At 42.0% G+C, this 21,205-nt stretch overlaps 1 protein-coding gene across 2 annotated transcripts; it reads left to right on the forward strand.

The window, feature by feature from the left end:
• The first annotated feature begins 6,124 nt into the window (after window positions 1-6,124).
• On the forward strand, window positions 6,125-9,260 carry LOC116311441 (zona pellucida sperm-binding protein 3-like). 2 transcript variants are annotated; one of them, XR_005608146.1, is made up of 8 exons: window positions 6,125-6,689; window positions 6,783-6,901; window positions 8,029-8,132; window positions 8,206-8,380; window positions 8,586-8,692; window positions 8,766-8,848; window positions 8,926-9,023; window positions 9,136-9,179. XR_005608146.1 is itself a non-coding variant. In XM_031728558.2 (8 exons), exons 1-8 carry the CDS (start codon window positions 6,189-6,191, stop codon window positions 9,183-9,185), a joined length of 1,233 nt encoding a protein of 410 aa, XP_031584418.1. In that variant the 5' UTR covers window positions 6,126-6,188; the 3' UTR covers window positions 9,186-9,260. The 2 variants fall into 2 exon arrangements, 1 of the variants encoding a protein (XP_031584418.1); XM_031728558.2 differs by having other exon boundaries at window positions 6,126-6,689; window positions 8,586-8,688; window positions 9,136-9,260.
• Window positions 9,261-21,205: the final 11,945 nt, after the last annotated feature.

Genomic DNA, 21,205 nt, shown 5'->3' on the forward strand with positions numbered 1-21,205 from the left:
GTGTGTGTTTGCATCAACTTTCAACAATCTTGGAAGTGCTACAGCACGTATATGTGAACGTCTGGCTGCTGCTGGTTACTGTTTTTCATTACAGGGTGATTCACTCCCTGCAGACAGGCTCTGTTCACAAAAGTCTGCCAAATGTACAAACAAGCACCACAGAGCTCCAGAACTTATTTTTGATTTTACCACCATCAATAATTCAAGAACATTTGCAATGACGTAGAAAATATTTAACATTTTATTAATGCTTTCAGTAATGCAGCTGTAAGTAAATGAAGGGCATTCACCAGCCTTCTTTTCCTATAAGTTACTGACATTGATGACACTCTTCCTCATTTGATGTGTGAATTCACTGTGACTCTGCTGGTGGTGACCATGGCTCAGGGTGGAGCATGTCATCTAAAGACCTGGATGAACCAGGTCCTGGTTCCTGGTGCTGGACCCCGGGACCGTCAGACTGGTGTGTCTCACACATTGAGGGTCCTGTGCAGTATGTGCCTGGGCTTCTGGACAGAGATCTCAGATGCTGTTCCTGGGATCTGGTGGAGCCACTCGCCCAGTTTGAGTCACTGCCCTGCTCTGACTGCTGCCACTGTTGCCATCACCTTCCACATCTTCTCGAGCTCCACTCTCAGTCATTGGTATTTCTCAAGTTTCTCGTGTTCCTTTTTCCTGATATTGCTATTACTTGGTTTGTCTACGGTGTCTGTCCACCACCACTATGTCCGGTTGGTTAGCCATCACCGCTTTGCCTGTCTTTATCTGGAAGTCCCACAGGATCTCAGCTCAGTAATTTTCAACCAACCTAGGGGGCAGATCCTATTTTGCCCTCAGGACTTTCAGCTCATATTCAGCTAAGCAGATGTTCCTGTATACTATGTCACCTGGGGTCTTGCCTGGTATGGTTGCAGTGTGACACTGGTCCGACAGCGTCATTACTGTAGATCCTACTGGTGTGGATCGGTGAATAAATGTTTCAATCACTCCTGGCATACAGATTGATGTCATCCATGTAGAGGAGTTGGCAGTCTGTTAATAATGGTAAATGCTTTTCTACTCTCGGAGTACTCAAAGCACTGTATACATCATGCCACATTCACCCAATCACACTTTTTCTATACTGAGTGCTTTTCTAACTACATTCACACACATTCACGCTCTGATGGACGCAGGGTTAGTACCTTGCCCAGACTGGAGGAGCCAGGGATCGAACCACCAACCTTCCGATCAGTAGGGGACCTGCTCTACCTCCTGAGTTACAGCCACCCCGATGATCTCACTGAAGGGCTCAAGCCTATGCAGAAGGGCAGTGGGGATAGAGACTCTCCTTGTCAGAGCACCAGCCTCTGACATGTATGTAGCATGTCAGCGAGTTTATAGTCATAGGATTAGCTCGTGACTGTATGTTTGAAATAATCTGAAAAACAGTGAAACAGTGTAAAATTCTGCACACATCAGCACAAACACATACCAACAGTCAAGCACGATAGTGGAAGAGTGATGATCTGAGCTTGTTCTGCAGGCACAGGACCTGAGCACCTTACAGTAATTAAGTCGGCCATAAACTCTGTATACCAAAGGATGAGAGGCCGTCTTTCAGCTTAAACTTAGCTGAAATTGGGTCGTGCAACAGGACAAGGGTCCCAAAAACACCTGCAAATCTACAACTGAATGCTGAATAAGACTTTTTTTTAAAAAAAAAATCTGAATGTGGTTCTATAATCTACTGACTCAGGAAACTCTCTGTTTCACATGTCTGCATAGTATACAGACACTAATGCTAAGTAGGGTTGGGCGATTGGACGAATATATCTACTATCATCGATAGTTTTTACAAGGGCGATTTATTTATTTATTTGCCCATGAGTGAGTTTGCTAATAATGATGGAGCTAATAGAAACAGTCAACAGAAGAAACAATAATAGCGCTGTTTTAACAGCACCCTCTTTCATCTGCGAGCAAACGCACCCTCCTCAGACTGCGCCCAAATGCTTGATGATGGAGCTGCAGAAGCTGCTGATAGCCTAGCATACTCAGCCGGATGGTGGACATGTACATGCTCATGCAAGTTAGTCGTGTTTGAGTACTTTGCTCGCACTATACATCTGCACAAGCGGCACACCGCTTTGGTTACATCCTCAGGTTTACCTCTTTCATCTGGTTTAAAGCCAAAGAAATCCCAAATTGCCGACTTTATATTTTTTTAGTGCTGTCAGCTTTAACGCGCTGTCATCACGACTAACCCAATTAACCCATCTGGAGCGCAGACTGAGTCTAAATCCCTGAAATGTTCTGTCAATGCATTTCGGCAGTTTGTCCAAATTTTGTTCATTCTGCGCTCCAGATGGGTTGAGCGCGTTAAAAACTGTAATCGTGATGACCGCGTTTAAGCCGTGTTAACGCTGACAGTGTTCGTTTTTTTAAAAACTAGTTGGTCCATGTTTGGACTTCTGTGTCGTAAACACGCAAATCAGTCTGTGCATAATTACATTGCCCCGCCCATCAAAAAGTCTGCGCATGCGTGAATATATCGCCCATCGGTGATTGTTGGACTGACGATTGCCGATTGGAAAATTTTTACATATCGCCCAACCCTAATGCTAACTATGTTGCTTTTCCTCCAAACCATCTGTGTTGAACATCAGGAGGAAAAAGAACAGATCTTTAGGTGCTAATGGGAGTAATTTCATAGTAGATACAGTTTATCTGTACATAACACGTTGGTCAATTCCATATTAGCAACCCTACACAGTAGGTGAGTGAAAGCAAATAAAGTGAAAAACAAAGATGTGATGCATTTTTTATAATATTATGAAAAGTATTGAATCTGGTTGTGGATCTCTGTAAAATAAATTTCACCCTACAACAAACTGCAACATAATGGGTTTTTCAGTGAGTGACAGGCATTTCTCATTACTTGCTGTTGTTATGGTAACACTGGCGAGATGTGGTGTTATTTCAGGCCTTCTACTCAGGCATGAACACCACAAGAGAGCAACCTGTCTCATTTATGAACAGAATGACAGGCTGAAATCAGCGAACCGTCATGCATCAGTGGAAATCATTTTAATGGGGCTAACTGCTGGTTACCTAAATTTACCTGTTTACCTGTCCTGTGTCAGTCTTTCCTTATCATCCACTTCATGAAACCCCAGAACTCTACGTCTCCTGGGATAATGATTCACAGAAAACTGCTCACACAAATACAGAAAGTTATTTTATTAAACACATTACACCTCGATTGATTGTCCCATGATGCACTGTGGTAACACTGGAAATTTTAGCATAAAACTGCAGTTAGTCCCTGCAGTCTTATTCAAAATGCTACAAACCTGTGCTATTGGCAAGTTTTCTTCTACGTTATGTCATGAATAGCTGTGTGCAGCAGGCAGGATTGGACTCAAATGCAGACTTGCAGACAGGAATGAACTTAAACTCTGCTTTATTGCTGGAATAGAGGTGAACAAAAAAACTGGAAAACACTAAACTGGTGGTGGAACACAGTGGACAGAGGAAGACGTAGACATAAATACACACAGGAGAAAACGAGGGAACAAACCACAGGAGGGAACCAGAGATGGGCAGTAACGCGTTACTTGTAACGCGTTACTGTAATCTGATTACTTTTTTCAAGTAACGAGTAATGTAAGGGATTACTATTGCAAAACGGTAATTAGATTACCGTTACTTTTCACGTAGGAACGCTGCGTTACTGCGTTACTAAAACCGTGATTTTTTGCGAGAACGTCTCATGACAGTGACGTGGCGAGTGCGACGTTCGTGACAACAGCTGTCTGCAGATCATAATATATCGAGTGCGGGACAGAGTGTAGCATGCAGCGTTTAAAGCGTGGAAGTACTGACCTTATTTTGAGTTTGATTCCATAAAAGTGACAAAAACATTAGTGTCCGTTGTGCGTGGAAGAAAACTTCTTTTTACAGCGAAAAACCCTAAACTTCCAAGCAAGCACCGAGTGTACTACGACGTAATGTGAAATTCACAGAGAAACTCATGATTCTTCCACTGACCGCTGCGGCACACCTGCACCAGGGTAAACCTCCTCCGCCTACCCCAGTCCTGCTTTACAGGTGAAAATAGAGCAACAGGACCGCTAGTCTTTGATTTTATTTATTTTCTGCTGTGTTTTACTTGCATCTATTTGAAAGAGTGAGTGTAAACACAAAAAAAATATTTTATTTTATGTGCTGGAATGTGCAGAAAATAGGTTTAAATGTTAAACAAATTTCTTCCAGTCAGAGAATGTTGCATATAATTTAATTTTTGCTTGATGCATAAAGTTAAAAGATTAAAACTAATAAAACAAGTTTTAAAAGAGACTTTTCCATTTGATTACATTTTGTATGATGAATTATGCAGAAAAAGTAGAATTGGGCTGAAAGATCTATCGCTTTATCACCTATTCAGGTTGTAAATCGTGTTTTTAAAAAGTAACTAAGTAACTAAGTAACTAAGTAATCGATTACTTTTGAAAATAAGTAATCAGTAAAGTAACGGGATTACTTTTTGGGGGAAGTAATCAGTAATTAGTAACTGATTACTTTTTTCAAGTAACTTGACCAACACTGGAGGGAACACAGTTGAACGTAATCTAACTAACGAGACAGGAAGAAACAAAACTGAGCATGACACACACCAGACAGGAGACTATCAAAGTAAAACAGGAAGTACAAGGAACACAGACACACACTGAGATGAAACCCAAGGAACAGAGGAAAGAGCGAGAGCAAGACACATAGAATTAACTCAAAACTAATGAATGAACCTTAAACCATAACATAAGACATAATAGTCACCAAAAACATAAGAAACTCTAAACACTGGGTCAAACGACCCAGAGACTTTATATATAATGATATAATCACTTTTGAGAAAATATAAAACATTTGTTGGTCCCAGCTTATCCAGTGATCATAGTTGTCAGATGTGGTGGCGGGACACCACCACCTGCTCCCTCCATGTGGCCGCCATCTCGGCCACCGTTTGGGCCAACCATTCTCCCTCCCCAATCATTCTCTTTATTTCGGTTGCTTGTTCACGCGACTCGGCTGCAGCATTCCAGCTGCTAGCCACACAACAACAACAACCACAAAACATTCCCTAGCTCGCTTATATGCAGGGGAGGAGTGATGCGCTGATTAAGCTCAGGTGCACCAACCTCCCCCGCAGCCTCGCCACAGACCACGCCACGCCACATCAGCCTTAATAAACAGCTGGCTTTTTGTTAAAGTTCATCCAGACCGTTGTAGCCTGCATTTGGGTCCTCAGTCTCAGCTCCACGTGATCTGCTGCCACAGATTATCACACAAAGATGCTGTTTTTAGGCTTTAGGGATTTGAAATTTTAGCTTTTCTGGACCGTGCAACACTTTAGCCTACACATGAGGCCAGTGTAACTCAGTTACTATGCTTTCAAACGCAGTGAAAAAAGTTTCACCACTTGACTCACAATAGACTGGAGCTAAGTGAATTCTGTGTCAGTCTTTGTTTCTTTGGTTCTGAACGTGAACTCCCTCCCTTGTTCCTCTTTCTACAACTGAAGGTACACAAAAATGCACACTCGGCTTTGCATCTGTTGTAACGCTTACAGAAGGTTCAGCAGACACACTGAGGCAAATTTGTCAGCCACTCCATCCAGCAAGAGTAGAGCTAACAGGATACCTTGACGCACCTAATTCAGGCACCCCACACCTGCTAACTGCATTATAGGCTAGCCAGGTGACTAACTACAGTGGTCCCTCGTTTATCGCGGGAGTTACATTCTAAAAATGGCCTGGCACCTGTTTATTTGTCTGACCTGTTGAGGCCCCATGTCCCCATTGGCTCGCTTTGGTCAGCTGAGCAGCTGTTGCTTTCAGTCCCTAAGTCACGGCTGAAACTTAGAGGACACTGAGCGGCTGTTGGGCAAAAAAGTTGAATCAGTACTTTGTACAAGAATATTTTTTATTTTTCAAGTAGAAGTATCTATACTATCTATCTAAACATAAATATAATAAATATACATAATTATTGGATATAATACATAAATATAAGACAAATATAATTCCTTATATGTGTGAGATCCACACATGTGGAAGGAGATTTAGGTGATTAGGGAGAGGGAGGAGTCAGTCTGCTTCAGTGCTCATTGTTAAGAAGGCTGCACAGACCTGTGTCTGTTTGCAGCCATGGGGTCCAGGCAGCTTGTTGCGTTTAGCTTTGTACTTGCATGGGTCAGGCTTAGTGATGCTCGATTCCACAGTCTGAATGTGCCAACACACTTGGGGATCAAGGCACAGAGGCCTGCTGTGACTGAAGCTGATGCTCCAGGAGAACCTGACAGAGTGCACTCCAGTCAGTCTACTCAGCAAGCTGCAAAGCTCCAGTCAAAGCAGAACCAGCAAGCACTTGAACCCCTCTCCTGGAAATTTCCAGAAGATCCAGTGGTTCGGGTGAACAAACCTCCTCTCAAGTTTGAACTGAAGCAGCCAGTGGCAGCCTACCGTGTTGCTGTGAGGTGTGGCGAAAGTAAGATCTTTGTTGAAGTGAGTCGGGACTTCCTGAGTCTCGGCAAGCTGATAAAGCCAGAAGAAATCAGCCTTGGTGGTTGTTCAGCCACTGAGATTGATGACTCGTCTCATGTGCTGGTTTTTGAATCTGAGCTGCACAGCTGTGGTAGCAAGCTAGTGGTATGAACCTTTATATTCTGTTAATTCATTTACAGTACCTTTTCACACAAGTGAAATAAATTTTTTTAAATACATTTTGTATTTTTTCCTTAGTTGACAGAAAATGCCTTCATTTATGCCTTTGCGCTGGTCTACAACCCCAAAGTGTTTGGCAGAAGTGGCATTACGAGGAGCCAGAGTGCTGTCATTAGACTTGAATGCCGCTACCAGAGGTGACTAGAAATGTGGAACAGACTGTAAACATCCACTTTAGTTTACTGTGGGTCTGAACATGAGTCTTCTATGCTCACACAAAGTTTTTAGAGTTGAGGCCTATCATTAGTTCTTTCACAGTCCTTGTCCTGTCTTCCTCCCCTCAGCCTGAAACCAGGCTCTGAGCCTGCTGGAGGTTTCTTCCCGTTAAAAGGGAGTTTTTCCTTCCCACTGTCACCAAGTGCTTGTTTAGAGGAGGCCATCTGATTGTTGGTGTTTTCTCTGTATTATTGTAGGGTCTTTACTTTACAGTGTAAAGCGCCTTGAGGCGACTGTTGTGATTTGGTACTATATAAATAAATTGGATTTGAATTATGCCCTATCTTTTAACAGTGAAAATCCAGATGGATGAGTTATTTTAAAAATAAAATCACCCTGAACAAATGTTATGAAAGTGGAAACTGTCTAGCCCAGCTTTTGTCCCGGGCTGTGCACATTTTGTGCTGTAAAATTGGACATTTTAGTGTGTAAGTGTGGGACTCTGACTTTTGGAGTCAACCTAAAGTGGCCAGTCTTGGTACTGCAGTTTTAGCACTTCATATTTCCTCCTTTTTTCAGGCTGATGCTCTTGGTGATATATTAACCAACATAGCATGTTTAAGCTCACTGACTTGATCTAATAATTGTTAAACCAACGCTGGTTTAACTTGGACCTGACTGTGTAGCTGTGACCCCATCGGTTTTACAGCAAAGAAGGTGGGTCACCTGTGACGAGAGCTGTTGACAGCTATTGACTAACTGGTTCTGCCATCCTTCTCTGAAGTGTGGAAAACTGACAGCAATTAGTTGAACATGTTTTTATAGAACTCTTCCATGCTTTAGTCACACATCAAAGAAATCCTGTAGCTTTTATAAAGTCAAGTTCCAGTTTCAGGTATGTAGGCTTTTTTTTTTTTTGATGACTTATAACTTTGTCAGCAGATTCAATGATGACAAAGCAAGAGTCGGCTGAACATATCAAGTTCCCAAAACCTGATATTAATTCTGTGCTGCAGGTTTTGGTTCTTCGGGTGCAGGTTTAAAGTATCAGCGTACTTTTAAAGTACGATTGGTGTGATGCTAAAAACTGCTCTTAACTTCATTTCAGGCAACACAGTGCAAGCAGCCATCCCGAGCCTCCTGCCTGGATGTCCAGTGAAGCTACCAGGCAAGCACAGACACAGCAGCATCTTTCTCTCAAACTCATGACTGGTGGGTCCCAGCAATGCCATTGTTTTAACATGGCTGTGACTTTGCAAGCCTTTAATGGTTAATTTTGCTTTAGATGACTGGAAGTTTGAGAGAACGTCCAACAGATATGCTTTGGTAGATGTCATTCACATGGAAGCAGCAGTCTTGCTACAAACTCTAACCCCGCTCAGGGTGCTGGTGGACAGCTGTGTCGCTACCACAAACTCAGACTTCACTTCAGGACAAAGAGAAGCTTTAATAAATGATGGGTAGGTTCTGGATGGGCAACATTTTGATACAGTACAGTATATCAGTATGTCTCTTTTCTACACTTAGCTTGACCTGATCTGTTAATCTGATCCACCTTAAATGTGGTGCGAGTGTTGCTGGGGGCCGTCATTCTCTGGCCAAAGTTGTTCTATCACCAGCATGTGAGTCCTGGCTGCTTCTGTGTGAGTGTTACCTCTCCTACAGGTGTCTGGGTGGTCAGCACACTATTTCCAGGTTCATGCCTCGATCTCAGCCTGATAAGCTCCGGTTACAGGTAGCGGTCCACAGCCTGGGTCTACAGGGGATGGTATGTAAGTGTCTGTTGATGATATAGGCTCCCTGTTGTGTACTTTAAATGAAATAACGCCTCTTTATTTAAAACAGATTTATATCTCTTGCCTACTGAAGGCCATCTCAGCTTCTGCCCCAGTTACCATTGAGAACAAGGCATGCTCATTTTATGAGGGGTATGAGAACGTTTTTGAGGATCTTTCATTCATTGATTTGTTCAAGATGACTTTCATGACGCTGACTCTTCCCACAGTATGTGGATGGCTATAGATGGAAAGAACGAGTTCTGTACCTGTTGTGAGTCCACATGTGGAATGAGAAAGATCCGAGCCCTGAGTGACAACGCCACAGGTAATGCATGTCAGCAGGAACGTGCGCGGTACTTCAGTTCTCATGCCTGACTGCAAAATGACTGCGTGTATGTGGTTTTAAATTTATTTTTTTATTTTTTTTATTTTTAAAGCGGAGCGATGGGAAGCTGAAGTGACTGTGGGCCCCATTGTTGTAGAGTGAAAGATGATTTTTTTTTTTTTTTTTTTTTTTACACATTTGTAACAAAAGAGAATAAATAAACTTTTTAAAAAGAAACTTCATTCGAAGCTGTGACGTCTCTAAACTGACACTGAAGCTGACGTGCACATAACCAGCAGATGCTTCTTTAAAATAGTTTAGCAGAGAGTGAAGCACTGAAGACATTTCTGGAAACTGTTCTCAAAAACTGAGCAATGATCTCAGATGTGACTTTAAACAGTGACTAAGCCTGACGTTAGCAGTGCAGCTAACAAGCGTTCACCGTTGATCCAGCCGGTCGTTTATGGAACTCGTAGTTTGGGGAAATGCACACAACATGTGCAAAAGAGGAAGTGATATCATATTTCATGCTTGTTGCAAAGAAACAATTACCGATGAATGAGGATGAGAAATCAGTGACACACTTAAACTTTCAAACATCAAATATATTTATGCATAGTGAGGATACTGAATGAATGGACTTATGGTGCTTTTCAGATGATGGTCACAAAGTGCATTACAGGAAATCATTAAAACACACGAGAAATTTTGAAGACTTTAAAAATGTATGCTTTTACAGAACCGCAATAATTAAAAAGGTAGAGCTGTACAAGAATCAAAGCATGAAATACACAAATGTTACTGAAGTCCTCGAGTAAATCGATGCATCTTAGCTGGCTTTTAAAGATCCAAATAACTGGTAAACCTGAGGTGAACAGTGCACAGGTTATGGCCACTGTCATTGCTGTAGATCCTAGTGGTGTGGATCAGTGGCTTGATGTTTCATTCACTTCTGGCAAATGACTCGATGTCATCCATGTAGAGGTGGCTAATAACTGCACCTTACCGTCTGATCTTGTTAGGGAGGTTTGGGTGCATGCAGAACCATAACCATTGAATTCCTGACAAGGCTCTTAGGGTCCTGTCGTGTACAGTTCTAGGCATTCCAGATCCATGCAAGGCACCAAGTCGCAGGCTTTCTTGCAGTCAGTACACAGGTTAGTTGGTCTGCTCTTACAGTCTCGCACAGCTGCTCTAGTGTTTTGCCTCTCTGCTGTTTCTGCCAGTTCCTTTCTGTGCCGTGCATGTATGGATTGGATGGCTTGTTACCAACATCTGGTTAGAGTTACCACCTTTAGAAATATATTTACTCAGAAAACTGGTGATGTGTTCAATACTCATTTAACTGTCTGAGTTAAAAATGCCATTTGGACTCTAACTTCTTTTGTTTCAGTTGACCTTTTCTTATTTTTGATGAGCAAAATTCGTAGTTCTATTACAGAAAAACAGTTTAAATTCACTTTGGTTAAGGCTAAGTCGTTGAGCTTATCTGTATCCTGTATCTAAATGAAACAGGAGGTACACTGAGGTAGCATTTATGGATCAATGCACTGGGCAAGTTGCCGTTATCACTAACAAACACTTTGCCTCTGATGTAAATGTGCAGCCTTTGGTCACACGAAACTACACATCCAGAGGTAATTAGCAATTGATTTATTGGAAGGTGACGAGATCATCAGGGTATAAATCAAACAAACTGCAGCTGCTGTTATTTGTACAGTGTAGTCATGCTTTTGTACACCTCCTGTTTTCTGAGCATGGGTCTGAATTTGGTCTGGACTCAGTTTGAGAAGCGAAGAGAAGGGACACAAAGAATGTAGCTGAGTGGTGCTCAGAGGCATTTCAAAAGTCTTGGGTGCATAACTAGAATAACCACTGACCTTATCAACTCTGGGGCGTTCCATAATGAAACTAACTATAATTCCAGCTCATCTGTGTAAATTTTAATTAAAGATAAGATGGGAATCACCTTTACTCAGTTTGTATGAATTTACAAACTCCGAGTCAGATCATTGGGTTTTTGTTTCTTTTCAAATGTGCCAGGTTTTTTTGTTCTTTCAGCCTGGAACATTGATTGGTTGAAAGTTCACAGTCTGTCACGGCTATAAGTGATTACACGCTCCGAGACCTGATGGTGTCTGTTAGTCATCTGTTCTCAGTGTTTTGATCTGTGATTTTGGGTTGTGGGGCAACAGTGTAACATTTGTGATTTCCTGCAGTAGGAAATTTCCATGCTTCTAACAGCTGCTCTGATGTCACACAGCATCATTTACCTGACAGGTACGTCAGCTACATACATGTTTTCTGTTCTTACTTTTACATATTTACATTGCATATGATATGGCCAGAAATGATTTAGCTCCAGTTTCTGTGGAATTAATCATTTAGAGTATCACAAATTAGCATCACTTTGCTATAGTTCAGAATACAGCTTTATTGATCAGCAGGTAACACACTAAGCTTGCTTTATTGCATTGCATTAAGTCAATGCCATATGACTTAGCCTCTGCTGTGTCTGCGTAGTAGTAATGTGCCGTATAAAGATATAAGGATAGTGCCTCTGTAAAATTAAAGGCTGTAACTGCATGTAGCTAGCTTTGTGTTGAGACAATACTTTATATTCTGTGGGTTTATAAGCGCTCATCATCCTAAATTGATTCAAATTTTTCAGCTCAGTTTTAGAAAAAGGTGAAAGCAAATGCATCACCTACTATGGTGTAGGCTGTACAGGGATTCAACACAGGATTGCAAATCAGACTTGAGACTGAAGCCAAATAGCAGAAATGTGAGACGTGGATAAAGACTGTGTGACATGACTGACAGCGCTAGAAGAGCTACACATCAAATGCTGTTTTAAGATAATCCCGTCTCTGTTTCTAACTACCGCTTACCTTACACCTTACAAGACTGATGAAACTCTGCAACTTTTTTTCAGTTCTGCCATAAAATCCCGTCTTAATGACAGTTTGAATGTTCACTTTTTTAAGGTGGATGCAACCTTATGGCTGTTTTAATTAAGTTACAAAGTTTCTTAAGTGGTTGAATTGTACTCCGTGCTGCGTACTGTATGTAACAGACTCATACCTTGCTAGTATTTGGTTGGAGCCCCTTTTTTTTTGCCTTCAGAACTGTCCTAGTTCAAGGAGACAGTGCTCAGAGATTGTGTATCAGCACATCAATGATGTAAATCTCCTGATTTTGACATTTGGTGACCATATGGAGACCATTTGCATACAGTGAACTTATTATGTTCAAGACAACAGTTTGCAGTCATTTGAACTTTGTTGCATGATGCATTGTCCTGCTGGAAACATCCTCAGAGGTCATAAGATGGACGTGGTCAGCAACAATGCTCAGACAGGCTGTGCTATTTGCTCACTTGATACTGAGGCGCACAACATGTGCCAAGAGAGTATCCCCCACACCATTACACCACCAGCTGCCTGAGTCTTTCATACAAGGCAGGGTGTATCCGTGCTTTCATCTTTACATCAAGTTCTGACCCTACTGTCCAAATGTGGCAGCAAAAAGTGAGACTTTCAGACCAGCCAGCCGTCCAAGTTTGGTGAGGTTTGACCTGTAGCTGAGAGGAGTGGCACTTCTGCCACTGTAACCCATCAAGGTACCACAGTTTACCCTTTTTGAACTGAGGACCATGGCCTCGGACTTTGAGGTGCCAGTTCTCGTCCGGCCCACGTCTCTCAGCCACAAACTGCCGTGATGTCAGGTGGAGGTTGTTGCTCAGTGAAGTCAACAAAAAACTTTTATTGACAAAAGTAAAAACAAGATCTTGTGACCACATAACCAGACCTTTCTCTCCTTCAGATTCTGTCCATAAAAACAGAACTGTAGACAAAGGTCAGCTGTAGCAGACAGTAAGTCAGTCTTATTCTGCCATTACGACTAAGCGCTGGCAATGGCTGCACTGGAGCTGGAGAGCACAAAGCAACAAGCCCAATACCCCATGCTCCTGTAAACAAGAAACAAAGCGCTCAGTTCCAGACTGGCTGAGCTTCAGTTCTTAAAGTAATGATGGACTGTGGTTTCTCTTTACTGAGCTGATTGGTTCTTACCATGTCAAATAGGGCTGTCAGCTGTGTACCAACCTGACTGCTGCACAACCCCATTAAGAAGAAAGAAACTCCATAAATGAGCCCTGACAGGCACACCTGTGAAGTGAAACCATCTCAGGTGACTACATCATGAAGCTCATTGAGGCTGAGGGTCTGCAAAATGCAGCTACTCTGAGGAATAAGACACATTTAGAGTTATTTATCATTTGCTATCTTTGCTGCATAATTCCATTTATCTTGCTTCATATAGTTGATGTCTTCAGTTTGTATCTACATGTAGTAAAAATAAAAAAGCATTAAATGAGAAGGTGTGTCCAAACGTTTGACTGGCAGTGTCCATGTTTACTGTCCACATTCAGCGACGGCATCGCTCTGTCACAGTTAGACACTTACCTGTATAGTATGATAACAGTAGACTAATGATGAGGAGTGCACTGATCTTTCAGCAAACAAACTGTGCACAGCCTACACACACTGGCTCATGTTTCGTAGTTCAGCTGTTGATTGATCCCTCCATGCATCCTCTTTATGTGATATCTCTGCTTATACTCTATAAGCAGTGAAAAAAGGGACTAGTCAGTGTGGAAGTACAGTGATTGAAGTTCTCGCTGAGTGACCTGACAGGATCAACTACTGTAGGCAACGCCAGTTTACAGCTGCCTCGTTGTCATGCCAACCAGCACAACAACCTCAGACGAAGGGAGCTACACATCCATAATCCTGCTACGATGCTGTGCTGGAGACTCGGTGGTTGTTTGGTGTGTGGGTTGGGCTGTGTGGGACTCATTTAAAAATATAACTGCTGAATTTTCTGCAGGATTGGCAGCTCGAATCAAGACATCCGCAGAACGTCTCAGAGATGAATCAGAGCAGCGTGTGTTGGGATGAAAACTGGGAAAAGTGAATGCTTTAAAAACATCCAGGGACAGTACTTTAAATTATTATACTTCCAGGTTTTTCAGTATCTGTATTTACAAAAATCTTATTTTATGTTTCTGCCAGTGTGTACAAGCTAATCAGCTTTGGATTCCATCATCACTGACACCTTTGTCATATTCTCCCATGTTCAGATTTAAAATCACTCTGACACAACAAAGGGAAAGACTAAAAACAGCTCAGTAGCTCATTTTCCCACCTTACTCTATAGATTCATCTGTACTTGATTCAGTCCTCCATGCTCTTGTCACAGCAGTTGGATTACCAGTGGCTGTCCTCCAGTTTTTAATTGTGAAAAATAAAAATAAACCTCAAAATGTGGCATATTTAATGCTTCACATTATGGCAACGTGTGGAACAAAAGATTCTAATAAAAATGACTGAAGGATGTAGTTTAGCTTCCACCTGGCCAAGCTGCTGATGCCAACTGGCATGGCTCCTAAGAAGTGGGTGTCCTGTCAGATCATGCTCAGATCTGCAGTGGACAATTTCAAAAGAGGTGGAAAAGAACCGAAATCTCCACAACTTGCAAACACCTGTATTATTAATGTGTTTTCAGAAAGAAAAACACTGAAGAAGAAATCCATAAAAGGAAAATGATGTTCTTCAAATGAATGTTTATAGACGGACACCTCAATTCGCAGAATCAGTGCTGAACTCCCTGGACTAAAGAAAGCACTGCACACTACATTAAAGCCTCAACCCAACTGAAGTACAGTGGAGGAAGCATCATGAGCTGGTGGTCCGATCTCAGGGCCTCGACACCTTTCTGCCAATCAAGAAACATTATAGGTGTTGCTGCAAACGGAGGTTCACTGTGAGTAATTACAGACATGAAAAGGACAAATGACTGTGTCCCGCAGATCCTGACAGGACATTCCAGCCATGGACAAAGGGAAATGGACACTAAATACACAGACAGGTGATTAGGAGACTGGAGACAGCAGGGGGACACAGCTGGGACATACAGACAGAGCGATACAGGGGAAGAAAACTGAACACAAAGCACATGAGACAAGGGCTGTGTCCCGATTCAGGGGCCGCATCCTTCGGAGGCCGCATTTGAAGGCCGATTACGTCACAGCGACGCAACGAAGGCTGTCCCAATTCGAAGGCTGCTCCAAATGCGGCGGACAAATGCGTCCTTCATTTCCCCAGATTTGAAGGATGGGTCGGGTGTGTCCTTCGTGGCCCAACCTATCCCAGAATTCATAGCGCGGCTCAGCCAATTCCAATTGTTTCCAACAATGGCGGCCGCTACTTAGTTTTAATATTACTCTTATTAATCTTTCTGGGTCACAAAATAAACTTTTAAGATATTTTCAGGCGAGAATGTAGCTGTGTAAACTTCAAATATCTGCTCGGTTTATCAAGACATCACAGATTTGCAAAAGTGCTCCGACGTTTTCGGAGACGTCTGTTACCCACCAGCTCGATAGCTGACCAGGAGGTCGAGGCTCACTAGAGCCGGCGAGAACAGCGAACCCCCGGCACATCACTCCGGCTACTCAGGTTAAACATGATATATAAGTCTCTTAGATAACTTAAAAATGTTATTGTTTGGCTTTTTTCAGTGTTTTATTTGTTCCTGAGTAAATCGGTTTGGCTGAGATTAAAGTTATAGTTTTCACACAGCTGAATAAACGCCAAACAGAGAAGTGATTAAACAGAAGTGTGAGATGGTCGAGTTTACTCCAGTGTCCTGTTATATTTTAGATAGCAAGGAGCAGACGGCTGAGTTTATTAAACTCCACCGAGACAGCTGGTGACGCAAATCTGAAGGCTACACCGTCCTGTTTCATAGCCTCACATGGCTGGCCGGGTCCTCCGAAGGATGCAGCCCCTGAATTGAGACACAGCTAAGGACTATCAAAATAAGACAGGAAACACTCGCTGGAACAGAATACAGAGCTGAGAGAGACAGAGAGACATGCTGGGCTGGGGAGACAAAGGGGAAGCTGAAGACAGACACAGAGATCGAGGCTATGACGGACCGTCTTAGTAACAAAGAAAGGCCTGAGGGACAAGCAACAGGAAACTAAACAGGTAATCTGAATTACACAAGAGGTAAATAATAACAAAAAATAAGCACAAAGAAACTAAATTATACCAAGAGAGACTAGGAAACATACATCACTCACCAAGATCACAACAATGAAAAAAGTCCAGAAACGCTGGGTCAGGATCTGCTGGAGGTTTTCTTCCTGCTGGCTCACAGGGGGACGTATGATTTTTGGGCTTTCCTCTGCTTTCTTTGTATTATTGTAGGATTGCTACCTTACAGTATTAAAGACCTTGATCAGCCTGCTGTCGTGATTTGGTGCTATATAACTAAAGTTGAATGTTTCCAGCTTGTCTGACTCTACGCGACAGCATGAGAGATGTTTTTGTACCTCGAGCGGTTCATGCTGTATCACCGAGCTGCCACAGCACAATTACACATTTGATTCAATTCTTTGTTTACAGGTTCCAGACACTGTAGAGTCGACACAGGTTTGATTTCCATCCTGCTGGCCTGCTCTGTGCTCCCGCTGCTCTGAATCATGCCATTGTCATGTCTCAGCCTCTCTCTGTCTCTGTGCTCCCGTCTCACTTGTTTCCTGTCAGACTAACAGTTGTGACATTTACCAAAGCCTCTGCGTGTTTGGAATAACTCACTTTCTCAACAGGAGTTCAATCAAAGTTCAGATGAGTGGAAAGCAAAAATGTTACACCCCATGTGGTTCCTCATCCTGTGGATAAATGCACATATCTTAACTGTTCCTGGTGCTCTAAAACACAGACGTGTAATCGAGGTCTAGTTTGAAAGTTCTGTGTCAGTGTAGTGAGAGGTACAGGATGTTCAGCAGGTTAGGTTTGTGATTACAATCCTGTGTTTGCACACTAGTGTTGCATAACATCCCAGGGTCTTGCTTACCAGCCCTGTATCCGTTACTGCAGAGCAGGGACCTGGGATTCATCACCAGACTGACTCACTGCTCAGCAGCTGCTTGGAGTATTTTAGTTCTTACTTCAGTTTCCCCAGAAGTATTTTTTGAGAGAGGAAGCAGAAAAGCAAATGAGTCAGCAACTAGTTGTTGTGAGGAGTTACAGCTGCAGGGGGTGAGTAAAAGTTTGGCTATCCTTAAAATGAATCAAAAGTCATTATAGTTCACTAAAGCTAAACTACAAACTAACGCTGTGCCCTGAGGGCCAAAGAATAATATAGCTTAGAAAATGTGATTCGAGAACTCTTAGGAGAGTTTTATTCCAGAATATTCTGACATTTTTGATGCCAGTTTTTTAGGCTTTTATCAGCATTATCTGGACTTTACTTTCTATGTTTTTGAAACACTTCTTAAAATCCTGCTCTGGTGGTGCTGACTTCATGTCAGCTCGGGCTCAGTTTTGAAACCAAGTGTCTGCACAGAATGGTTATTGTCACTATCTGAATCAATACCTTTTAGCAGTTGTGTAGCAGTGCACACATAGTCACAGTCTGATGGAAACAAGGTCTAACTGGTTTCTGAGCAATGAGTACTCAAAGTGGTTTTACTAAAAGCCACATTCACGCAGCACTTTATTCACTGCCTCAAGCACTTTCTAACAATAATGCGATGCAATGGCTGGGTCGGGGGCAGTTCAGTATGCTGGCCGAGCACAATGCGGACTACGGGAACCACCGACCTTCTGTTTGGTATACGCCCTGAGCCACAGCGTGCGAGTCATCTTGTACCTTGGACGTTAGGTAGGGAACCACCCTAATCTAAACCCAATATTTACCAACGATTTCCAGAGAACTGACTCGAGGTATTTCCCTCTGTCTACTGTGACAGAGGACAACTTTAGACATTGTCCCGGCCCGGTACTCCCCAAAACAGCGTCACTGTCAGCTCACTGTACGCTGATCGGATTCTGTTAATCGCAGGATACTTAAGTATTTTGTATGAGGTCAGCTGGGATCAGCTTAGATTGACCGACTTTTTCTTCAATATGATAAAAAAAAAAAAAAGACGTACATTTGTGCAACATTTCACATCATTACAATTTTATTAACAACTCAATCCATCGAGAGTGCCACATGTGAAACCCATGTCTCCTGATCCATCTATATATTGCTCTTAACTTGAGCTACAACTTGCAAGCTGCAATTTGTATTTGCTTTGTTTGATGATCTGAAACATTGGAATGGGACAAATATGCACAAAAATAAGAAATAAGGAAGGGGGAAAATACTTTTTACAGCACTGTGTCACTGGACGCTTGTCTGTATTACTGATGAAAGCTGCATTATCCTGAACATAAATGTAAAAATAACCAAAATCAAACCAGCATTTTTATTCATTTATGCTCTCAGGTTAGAGGGCACTGTCTATTCCGTGTACAGTACTGGAATTTATTACACCTCCTGTCGTTAAGAAAATAAAAGTCCAAATATTCTTGAAAATGTTAAAGTTTTGATGCTACTGTATAATAATGCTACTGAAACAGATTTTCACAGTTTTTGCAACAAGACCAGAACAGAGATACAAATTTAGATGATCCGTCTGCAGATATCCACACTCAGAACCATCATTAAGTCGAGAAACACAATATGAAAGGAGCAGAAAACGTCTTAGCAACAGTAAAATCACCTCTCCACATCTCTGAGTTTCATCAGCCTGGCTATCAGTTACTGCAGCGTCAACCCAATACATGATTAGCAGTAGCCCCCCCAAACTTAATGAGCACGTTTGGACGACATATTTGACTTTCTAAAGCCATCTCCCCCACTCAGAAAGCGGACTTGGATGCAGAATCTCTGACATGGCACAATCAGGAGGTTCTTATTGGAAAAGTATATCATCTTGATTGGGCTCAAGTTTCGCCAATGAGGCACCAGGCAGGGCCAGAGCTCCCAGGGGAATTAGGAAAGTGGGAAGGAAATACAATAAAGTGTCAACGCCAATTAAACTACAAATGCATTAAGTCCAGCTTGCTGCTTGCTTATTTGCAGCAGAAGGATCTTTGGAAAGTTGCTGCCAATCATTTTGCATAATGTAAAAAGGAGTTTGTGTCTGGAGCTGTATGCTAGACATAAATGCTGGTGCTGTCACGGGCCATTATGGCGATTAATTCACCTCTTAGTGGAAGGTCCAAGACATGGGAAAACAAATGTTTAATGGCCTGCAGCAGTGGCATGATTCACCGATGTGCTTCATTACTACCAGAAACTATTAGACACAACAACATTTTAAAGATTTAACACGTGAGTAACTGTACATAATGTAAGTGGCAGGAAAGTAAATAGGTCCTCACATTAGTCTAACATGACAACTAATCGATGAGGGACCTGTGTGCATGCTGGCTCTGAGTGAAAAGGTGATGGTCTGCTGTTGACTTTGAACATTAATATGAAAGCAGACGTGGACAAAGAAAGAACACCACAGCAACAAAACAATCAGCTGAATGATGCTTTCAATAAAAACTAGCTGAAATGAGAAAAAAGAAAAGAAAAAAAGATTTGACTTATTAAACTTGATGAATTGTTAATATAAAGTTGTTCAAAACAGCTTTAACTCAGTTAAAATTATTTCATATTTAGACTGACTATTGTTACTCCTGTGTTGCCTGAGCATTGCACATGTTCAGTCTATGTTACAGCTGCCTACACGAGAAGAATCAATTTCCTTTTATTGAGATCACAAATTCATCGTATTTCTGTCTGTGACTTGACAGGAGGAGGAAATATGGGCCCTTTTATTGCCACATCATTATATTATTATTTGCTGGAACTGGATGGCCAGTCGTTTCTCATTTATTCAAAGAATGAGCTAAAAACCTCCAATCACATTAGTTTCTCGATTCCTGGATGACTCGCCCTACAACCAGTGGTTCCTCTGGACTGAACCATTTTTCAGCCCACAACAACAAATATTTGATGACCGCAATACTTTGTGTTCCCCAGAAATGTAGCAGTAGTGTGACTTAAATGCACATTAAATGTATCAATAGAAAAAAGAAATGGTATTTTTGTGGTACACACCATTGAAGAGTTTCTCATTTGTTTTTAACCTTATTTATAAACCTATCCACTTTACATGAGATTACAGGTTCATTTTTATTGGTTTTCCACTCACATATATTGCATTTAATAGCAATATTTTAAAAAATAAAATAAAAGCTTGTAGTATGTTATACATGTAAATGTATGCAGCAGAGTCAGATTTGAATATGAATTTACAGAAGAATTTTGAGGCGCTTAATATGAAAACATTTCTGTGACCATCAAATCTGAACCATTTAAGGGGACACCGTGTAGATACATTGAAGGCAACCCTAAAAGGATGACAGGATTGGGACATTATCACTCCCGAGGCATAATATAGTGATGATTTGTCATCACTTTGTTCTTATGCTACGCGCCGGGTTATGGATGAAATCCAGTAGAATGACGCTCCTGCAGTAATACATGTTCCAGCCATGTATTCCAGCCCTAACCAGTAGTGATGTGTCGGTCGTGAACGAAACGGCTCTTAGAGCCGGATCTGTGACGTGAACGACGTGAACCAGCTCCTTATCGCAAGCCGTGGGTTCCCCCCCGTCCCTCCCTTTCTCTCGCACTTTGTCCCCCGCTTCACTCCGCATACGAGCCTTGTGCTTTGCGCTGGGCAGAGTGGGGAGGGGCGGTGGTTACAGCACAGGAGCAGAGCGGGAGGGAGAGACCAAGAAAGAGAGCCAGGGACAACAACGTCACATTAGAAAGGTGCAGTTGCGGATGATAAAGGATTCAGAAAGTTTATTCATGCAGGCCCATATGACAGAGAATATGCATCTTCTTTTTGTTTCCATATTTTAATTTATATTGAATTGTGTTGTGGTTTGCAGTGTTTTGTGTTTTTTCACTTTAAATTTGTTTAAAAGGAAAAAGCTGAAAATTTAAATAGTTAAAAGTTGAAATGTGAATAGCTGGTTTTTGTATTATATGATTTATTTATTACATTTTATGTGGAGTGAATAAATAAAAGTATATTTTCGGTGGCCCCTAGAGACAAAGCGCGTACAAACCCCGAAGCGTGTACAAAAGACAACAGAAGAGCTCCAGGATGCTAGGGGGCAGTGTTGAGCTTTTGTTACCTAGTGGCTACACAAGCCAGGAAGTACCAACGACCGGATTTGGTGTGTGGTAGTAACAGGTAAATGAACTTTCTTTTT

This window comes from Oreochromis aureus, linkage group 14, assembly GCF_013358895.1.
Source record: "Oreochromis aureus strain Israel breed Guangdong linkage group 14, ZZ_aureus, whole genome shotgun sequence".
In the NCBI taxonomy this organism is placed as follows: Eukaryota; Metazoa; Chordata; class Actinopteri; order Cichliformes; family Cichlidae; genus Oreochromis; species Oreochromis aureus.

Coding starts and splice junctions, on each gene's coding strand:
- LOC116311441 (XM_031728558.2), top strand. CDS start 6,189: ATGGGGTCCAGGCAGCTTGTTGCGTTTAGCTTTGTACTTGCATGGGTC. Junction 8,133..8,205: donor TTCTCTCAAACTCATGACTG/GTGGGTCCCAGC, acceptor ATTTTGCTTTAG/ATGACTGGAAGTTTGAGAGA. Junction 8,849..8,925: donor GCATGCTCATTTTATGAGGG/GTATGAGAACGT, acceptor CTCTTCCCACAG/TATGTGGATGGCTATAGATG.